The following is a 9,142-nucleotide window of genomic DNA, read 5'->3' as shown; positions in this document are numbered from 1 at the left end:
TGCAAGTTTTCAATCTCCCCACTGCTAGCCACAGCAAAAAGGATTGAAGTTCCTTAGGAATTGGAGCTCCCTGTAGGTAAGACTAGTATTACATGCACTCAGGGATTGAGAATTTCAGATTTCAAATGATTACCACTGATCCTATCCACTGGTATCTATGGAGCTCCCACTCTGTGAGGTCTTTGTTCTGTGTCATGGTGGTTCATAGAGGATAAAGACAAAATGGTCCCTGTTCTCCAAGAGCTTTTGATTCTAAAAGGGGGAAACAAGACTAGTAGACATACAGTCCTGAGAATTGGTGCTCACCACACACATTCATGTGGATACGTGAGTGAAAAACATACAAAATTTCAAAGGGACCAATATGGTACAATACAAGTAAGCTTGTAAACAGAGTTGATGTATCAATGGGGATAAGACACTGGCAACATGACATTTAGAGTTCATTAAAGCCAGACTTGATCTCCCAGGAGTAAATTACATAAATTATTGTTTTGACATGAATTTTAGATTGAACTAATTGATTAAAAAATATTGGATTTTCCCAGCTCCATCACCAGTAGGATTTATGCATAGACTGTTTACATGATTGTTTCCCACCTTCTTCCAGAAGGCAATGGGAATGGCTGCCACTCTTCATAGGGCAAAAACTAAATTTGATTGCCATCTGAGGAGTATTAAAGGCAGTAGTATCACTAGATGCATGTGACTGGGATTCTGAACAGCTAGTTTTGAGTCAAGAACCCTTGCTGCTGCTGCTGCTGCTGCTGCTGCTGCTGCTGCTGCTGCTGCTGCTGCTGCTGCTGCTAAGTCACTTCAGTCATGTCTGACTCTGTGCGACCCCATAGACAGAAGCCCACCAGGCTCCTCCGTCCCTGGGATTCTCCAGGCAAGAACACTGGAGTGGGTTGCCATTTCCTGCTCCAGTGCATGAAAGTGAAAACTGAAATTGAAGTCACTCAGTCGTGTCTGACTCTTCACAATCCCATGGACTGCAGCCTACCAGGCTCCTCCGTCCATGGGAGTTTCCAGGCAAGAGTACTGGAGTGGGGTGCCATTGCCTTCTCCGAACTCTCTCTACTCTCCACCAAAAGAATAGATAGCCGAGAGCCTAGGTTGGTCACTATTCACCCCTGCCATCAGTATCTGCCACCAATTCTGTCTGGCCAGGCTCCAAACTACAGGTTAGAAGAAAGCTTTCAGATGTCATTTTGTTTACCCTCTCCTAAAAATGACAATCCCACTTAATTTAAGATACCACATTTCATCACTCATCCAAATGTTTAGCAAATATCACTGTCATTAAATGCAATGGGCATATCCTTTGGCCCCATGGACTTCTGACCCTATAATGTAGGGCTCGGCTAGAGAAGCCCAGACCAGCATCCCTATCATGGGCTCTTGCCCTGATCTGAGGGCAGTGATGAGTAAACCCCACAACTCTAAAGATGTTCAAGCTGGAGGAACATAGCCAAGGTGGAGGTTTTGACCAGAGTCTTTCAGAGATTACCAGCTTGTACCACAGGTTTGCACTGGACAAATGACCTAGTTTGCACACATCACCCCCATCAGTTCAATCCCATGTCCATTAGTCATCACCATTGCTAGGGGCATTGTATACTATCATGTTTAATGGTTTTGTTTTTTTTTCTGACAGATGAAATTTTAGCTCTATTAAAGCAGCCACATGTTACAGACCCTAAACACTTTTCACTCTGTGGGACAGTAAAACCATCTTAATGGATTTTTCTCACCCTGTCACATGATTTCTTCCCAAAGCACTCTCCCCATTTTTTGGATTTAAAAGAGTGATAATAAATAAATATAGATATATATGTACATATATATATCACTCTCAATTTGAAAAGCTATTAAGAAAGGTTTCCAGATTTCAACCTAGAGAAGAGAAAACATAATGAAGAGCACAGGAGTCAAAGAACTGTACAGCTCCAATCACAGGCAATGAGTCCCAAAGGGGTGGCAAAAAGAACCTAACAGAAAGAACTGCTGCTAGCTATCTGATCTTGGACAATTTATTTAAACTCTCAGAGCCTCAGTTTTCTCATGTGATAGAATCAAATTAGTTAAACATTTATCAAGCTTTCATTATGTGCTGGGCTCTGTAACACGCATTGAGTAGGTCTCGAAGTATCAAATTGAATGAAAAAAATGTCATGTCAAAGGTCGGCAACAAAGCAGATATTCAAAAAATATGTTTCCTTCCACTTCCCTTTCAACATACGATCATTGTATACCCCAACACAGTCACAAGTAAGGTGACTACAAGCAATTTCATACATAGGAAAAAATTTGGAGGGGGAGGGCAGACACCAACGGATTAGAATATTTATTCAGCATTACGCCTCATGAACCTCAGTTCAGCTTGTGGTCTTGACTTAAATCCATGAAATCATGAGTTTCTATTTATGATCAACAATGATTTCTTATTTGATACGTAGTTCAAGGCTTATACAGACGCTGCCTCTTTTATCCTTTCAGGCAGCTTGTGAAGTGAATGAGAACCCATTTTACAGATGAGAAAGCCAATGAAAGCAGATTCTTTTATGCTCCTTTTGTTCCCTAGTACTAGTACTAGTCTGCACTGAGGAAACACTCAAAAGATACTGCTTACCCACTGACCGTTTCAGCCACCCATGAAGGGAAGGTACCCCGAGAGTTAGTTTAAAAAAAAAAAAAAGATAGATTGCATTGTAGCCGCTCAGCTTTGCCTTCTTCCTGTAGGTAGGTGAATCATGGGAGACTGGAGTTTCCTGGGGAACATCTTGGAGGAGGTGAATGAGCACTCCACGGTCATCGGCCGCGTATGGCTCACGGTGCTTTTCATCTTTCGGATCCTTATCCTCGGTACTGCTGCAGAGTTCGTGTGGGGGGATGAGCAGTCCGACTTCGTGTGCAACACCCAGCAGCCAGGTTGCGAGAACGTCTGCTACGATGAGGCCTTCCCCATCTCCCACATCCGTCTCTGGGTCCTGCAGATCATCTTCGTCTCCACGCCGTCGCTGGTGTACGTGGGGCACGCGGTGCACCACGTCCGCATGGAGGAGAAGCGCAAGGAGCGCGAGGCCGAGGAGCTGAGCCCTCAGTCGCCGGGCAACGGCGGCGAGAGGGCGCCCCTAGCGGCGGACCAGGGCAGCGTCAAGAAGAGCAGCGGCAGCAGCAAGGGCACCAAGAAGTTCCGGCTGGAGGGGACCCTGCTGAGGACCTACGTCTGCCACATCATCTTCAAGACCCTCTTTGAGGTGGGCTTCATCGTGGGCCACTACTTCCTGTACGGTTTCCGGATCCTGCCTCTCTACCGCTGCAGCCGGTGGCCCTGTCCCAACGTGGTGGACTGCTTCGTGTCACGACCCACCGAGAAAACCATCTTCATCCTCTTCATGCTGTCCGTGGCCTCCGTGTCCCTCTTCCTCAATATTCTGGAGATAAGCCACCTGGGCCTAAAGAAAATCCGATCCGCCTTCAAGAGGCCGGTGGAGCAGCCACTGGGGGAGATTCCTGAGAAGTCCCTCCACTCCATTGCCGTCTCCTCCATCCAGAAGGCCAAGGGCTACCAGCTCCTCGAAGAAGAGAAAATCGTGTCCCATTATTTCCCTTTGACAGAGGTGGGGATGGTAGAGGCCAGCCCCCTTTCTGCCAAGCCTTTCAGTCAGTTCGAGGAGAAGGTGGGCCCGGGTCCCCTGGGAGACTTGTCCAGGGCCTACCAGGAGACCCTGCCTTCCTACGCTCAGGTGGGTGCCCAGGAGGGAGTCGAGGAGGGGCAGCCCATAGAGGCGGCCGCAGAACCAGAGGTGGGCGACAAGAGTCAGGAGGCAGAGAGAGTGAGCACAGAAGGCGAAGAGACCCTGGCCGTGCTGGAAGCAGAGAAAGTGGAGCCCCCCGAAGTGGAGAAGGAGGCTGAGAAAGAAGAGACGCCGCCTGAGAAGGTATCAAAGCAAGAGCTGACGCCTGAGAAGGCGCCTTCTCTATGTGCGGAGCTGCCAGGGGAAGACACCAGACCCCTGAGCAGGCTGAGCAAAGCCAGCAGCCGGGCCAGGTCAGACGATCTCACCGTGTGAAGCGGTGCCAAAGAGAGAAAGAAAACGCCTGAGCTAACACAAGGCAAGATGAAACCTAAAGTTGCCGACACGATTTGAGTCTTCTCTCCCTCCCCTCACACCCACTCTGGTTGGACGGACCCCGTGATGGAACCATGCATGCAGTACAACCAGGAAACTGCCTTTCCCGTGTACAAAGGCTGCCCAGATAAACCCATTGTCCCATCAAAGTTCCCAGTCTCGTGACTGCCCTGGCCCTCTCCACAGCCACGGGCAATTCTGCTTTCATCCTCATTTCCCCATAGAAAGCCTTTCAATCAGAACTGATTGCCTCAGAGCTTTTTACCAGCCTTGCGGCAACTTTACAAACTCAGCTGAACTTTATCAACTCAGCACTTCCCTAGCAGACACCGTGTGGCATATATCAGCAGTCCCAAACTTAACCACCTACAAGATGCAGGCGCTTTAATTGGTGAAGTGGTTTAAATCGGGGAAGTGCACCTGTTCTAATGCCATGCGAGGGCTGGGGCTGTGAAATTTGGAGAGCAGAGGGCAGCTGCTCGGTTTCAGGCAGCAATTACCAGACAGTGTTACCTGGCCATCTGATTTTCCAAGAAAAGCCAGAAATCCACATTTTTAAAGGTTCAGGTGAAGTTTTCCACATTTTTAAAGTTGCCAACTAAATTTTAAATATGCCATGTGAGCCTCCCCCCCAAAAAATGTGCAAGCCAAATTTAACCTGCGGGGCACCAATTTGCAAGTTCAGCTTATACTTGTAAGCCCAGCTTTCCTATGGAATTGGTCATATTATTTATGGTCTCAACTCATTTCTGTGGCTTCCAAACCTCATTTTACCATTTTGGAGTGTTTAGTTTAAATCATCAGTCCAGGAGATGTCCAGAGTTCTCACTGGCCTTTCTTTTGGGTCACTGTAGCCCTGGGTTCTGATGCAATTACATCCCTTATATTAGTGGGAATTCTGCACTGGGCACCATCAGAAAAGGAGAACAAGACTCCATACCCTCTCCCTGAACTGCTGCTGCTGCTGCTGCTAAGTCGCTTCAGTCGTGTCCGAATCTGTGCAACCCCATAGACAGCAGCGCACCAGGCTCCCCTGTCCCTGGGGTTCTCCAGGCAAGAACACTGGAGTGGGTTGCCATTTCCTTCTCCAATGCATGAAAGTAAAAAGTGAAAGTGAAGTCGTTCAGTCATGTCCAACTCTTAGCAACCCCATGGACCGCAGCCTACCAGGCTCCTCCGTCCATGGGATTTTCCAGGCAAGAGTACTGGAGTGGAGTGCCATTGCCTTCTCCGTCCCTGAACTGAAAAGGTTTTAAAAATCCTGGTTGCAGTTTTCTTCCCTAAAGCAGAAAAGGTCTCTTTCTTTCCTGTCCTCTTATAGGTGCAATACTCAGCCTGAAATCTACACCTCCTTTTATCAGGGACTGGGAACAAACCTAGCTCTGGGCTAGATGATACCTCCTACTGGCTTGTCTTGAGGAGAATCAGCCCTCAGGCCTTGCTCGGGCACAAGATGTATACCAAAAGAGTCATCAGAGGGCCACCAGGGAGAGCCTCTTACAAACTGGGAACACAAACAGCCAGGGTCCCTGTCAAGCCCCAGGTCAGACTTCATCCCTGGAAGGGACCTAGAGGCTGAAGGGAAAGATCTATCTTTTGTGCCCTCAACCAACACTCTGCATATCTAGAGGCCAATTAGAGGAAATCCTCAGGTATAACTACATATTTCTCACACACAGTAATTTTAACTAGAGCCAACCAGTTCCCAAAGCAGAGGGAGAAATTGATAACCAAGATGGTTCATCTAAACCAAAGCTATGCTTCATGGGTTGCAGTGCCAAGGCTAAGGTGGGAGGGATAGAAACCAAGCTGACATCACAGGGAACTGGACAGGAGAACCCCAGAGACCCAGAAAAACTGCCTTCATTGTATCCCCCCATCCAGCACCATCCCCCCCAAAAGCCAAATCCCTTGTGCTGACCTCTGGTTACCACCTTCCTTTTAAGATATTCATTCTAGATATGCCCTCCACACCAAAGCCTCCTCAAAAACTATTCCTCCCCTGTGACAGTATTCCCACTCCTTGGTGCTCCAACCTAAAGCAAAATGGTCTAAAAATTAAATTCATTCTAATATATGATTTTTTTTTTATAATTACCCCAGGGAAATTTTACATTTTAAAAGAGAAAGCCTAAAATGTATTTTGCCTAGGTTAACTCAAAGTGACAAACTTTCAGTGAAGCAATGTATCAGGCGGTGGACAGTTAACAGGTGTATTTATCTTGTGGACCTATGGCTTTCTGGCTACTACCTGAATCTTCCTTCCCCTTTCCATCAATGCTATTCCAAACAGAACTTCTCCTGGATGGTGAAAGAAATAAAATCCCACGCCTGAGAACTGGACATCATCACACTCCCCTGCCCCCAATGGCTACACTATTGCTCCTACAGTTTTGCTCCTGAAGATCCATTTTAAGAAGATGTAAACTCAGAGCCTGAGAATAGCTCGATCACTACCAGAGTAAAGTATCTATCTCAACTAGGACCTAATCCAGAAAAGAAAAAAAATTTCATCCTCTTCTAAGTGAAAAGTGCTGGTGCTCTTTGGGACCAGCAGCAGATGTGTAGGTGAAGGCTGCTGGTCTCCTCGTCTTGTTGCTTTTTCAGTCGCTCAGTAGTGTCTGACTCTTTGTGACCCCATGGACTGCAGCATGCCAGGCTTCCCTGTCCTTCACCATCTCCCAGAGCTTGCTCAAACTCACGTCCATTGAGTCAGTGATGCCTTCCAACCATCTTGTCCTCTGTCACCCCTTCTCCTCCTGCCTTTAATCTCTCCCAGCATCAGGGTCTTTTCTTCTTATCTTGGCTGAGGCCTAAGTGTGTGTGTGTATTTCCTTGAGTAAAGTGGCATCCTGCTTCAGAGTCTGTACCTACCCCACCATCGTGGAAGTTGCCATTGTCCCTCTCAGGCTTCCCAACAAGCGAGGAAGCCTCTTTCGGAAGAAACAGACCCAGGCATCAAGGGACCACGAATTTTTCTTTTTTTCTCTCTCTGCCACTTAGGATTTGTGTTATTGTCGTCTCTTAACCTCTCTGTACCTAAGTTTTCTGTCTGCAAACTAGAGATAGCATTTGCCACCAACCTACCTCCAGGGGTATTAGAAGGATTAATGAGTTGGCTGCCAACTCTAGCCCCTGCTGAGTGGTGCCTGACTGATTCCTCAAACAGCAGGGAGACTGAGAAGAAGGGCAGGTGGGTAGCTTCTATCCGACCCTCCTGACCTGCCTTACAGTTTTCTGGTGACAGCTTTTCAGTATGGACTGGACACTCTGGAGATGTTTTCTCAGAGAAGACTCAAAACAGAATCTTGACCCCTTATGTTTGGTAGGAACTTATCTGACCTTGAGACATAGCTGGGGACAGAAGGGTAATTACTTTCTACCTGGGGAAAGTGTTCCTTCACGCTCCATCTTAAGCTACACATAGCTCTGTCAGATTCCATTCACAGGCAGCAGCTGACTCAGGATTATCACCATCCCTGGGCTCCATTAAGGCCAAGCTTTCAATTCTAATCCTGGTCCTGCCTTTGTTAGACTAAATCTTTACGGTTCGTGGAACTACCAGTAAAAAGAAGCATTACAGCAGGCCATCAAAGGTGCAGCTCTCTCCAGAAGCAAAGGACTAACTGCCCAATAGCAGTTATACCACCTTCATTAGGAGAGATCTGTGACCAGGAAGGATAGAGTTCTTCAAAGCTCAGTGAGAAAGTTTCAAGCTTGGCTCTGGTAATCCCTGGGTCTCATGTTTGGGTCATCGTACAAAGGCCTGTCCGCTTTTCATCATGACTTGGTTACTTGGCACCCACGTGAAGCATGCAACACAGAGTTGGACAAATATTCCTGAAGGTCAGTGCAACTTGGGGATCAGATTTTCCCATAAGGAACACTGAAGGTCAAATAAGAAGTGTGGGCTGTACCTCTCTGACTCTGGGAACCCCAAGATGTCATTTACCTGCTCCATATGACAATTTTCCTTAGGTAAATTGTGGGTAATAAGTTCTGCCCCTCCTCCACGGGATAGATCCAGTGAATTGATATGCAAGAAATACAAGGAGCATACTAGAAGAAATAAGTGGGGTTTTTTAATTCACTTATTGGGAAATGAAAGGGGGGAAGGTCTTATTCAAATCTGTCATAAGTCCTTATTCTAAAATGTTGACTGAAGAAATAACAGTCACCACTTTCAAATGCTTCACAGATTGTAAACTAAGCAACTGGTTAAAATTGAGCCAATGAGTAAAAATGAAAGAAGAAAATGAGGGTGATGGGGGGAGGTAAATTTTTCTGTAGTTTTGAATTCCTGAGAATTATAGTGCAAAAAAGAACATCTTTGATCATGCATGAGATTCATTTTTGAAAGTGGTGCTGAAGGATTCAGCTCACTAGGATCGCTGCGGAGAGATGTACCAGCTCTGGGGCAGTCTTACTCCAGGCGGAAGGAAGTTCATGGAATCAAAAAAGCTGCATATAGCAGCTCTTAGTTAAAGCCGTGAGGAAGGCATGGGGTGAGACTTGGACAACCGCATTTCCTGAGTTCCTAAGGAGGGTCTCTGAGGCAGCTCCAATACCACTCAGACAGCACCTCCCACCCACCCCCAACTCCTTCTCGCTCCTTCCCCTAACCTTGAGTTACCCCCACCATGTGTATTGTGTGCAAATGATCACACAATCCAAAGTAGCAAAGTGTAGATGAAAAACATTTGCCTGGTTGGATGGAAACTCTTCTAAGCATAAATGTGTAAAGCGAAATAAGTATGTACCTAGAGGTGATAGTGAAATAGGCAGGGAGACTGTCCCTTCTTGTAATTATTGTATTATAACTAAGCATGTAATTGGGGGAGAAAGGAGAAAAAGGACGCAAATTTCTAGGTTCAACAGTTAAATAGCAGGAAAGATTTTTATGAAAGACAAGTCATTTCCACCATCTTAGACATTGCTGCTCCCAAAGTCTGGAGAGAGTGGTACTCAATACAACCAATGAGGGAACAGTGGGCTACATTGCAAAT

At 46.5% G+C, this 9,142-nt stretch overlaps 1 protein-coding gene across 1 annotated transcript; it reads left to right on the top strand.

The window, feature by feature from the left end:
- The first annotated feature begins 2,753 nt into the window (after window positions 1-2,753).
- Window positions 2,754-4,076, top strand: GJA8 (gap junction protein alpha 8). The gene has a single exon (XM_068966489.1). The coding sequence runs from the start codon at window positions 2,754-2,756 to the stop codon at window positions 4,074-4,076; it is 1,323 nt and encodes a 440-aa protein (XP_068822590.1).
- Window positions 4,077-9,142: the final 5,066 nt, after the last annotated feature.

Source organism: Capricornis sumatraensis, chromosome 2, assembly GCF_032405125.1.
Source record: "Capricornis sumatraensis isolate serow.1 chromosome 2, serow.2, whole genome shotgun sequence".
NCBI lineage: Eukaryota > Metazoa > Chordata > Mammalia > Artiodactyla > Bovidae > Capricornis > Capricornis sumatraensis.
Note: the sequence above shows the minus strand (reverse complement) of the source record. Positions and strands in the feature narration are given on the sequence as shown.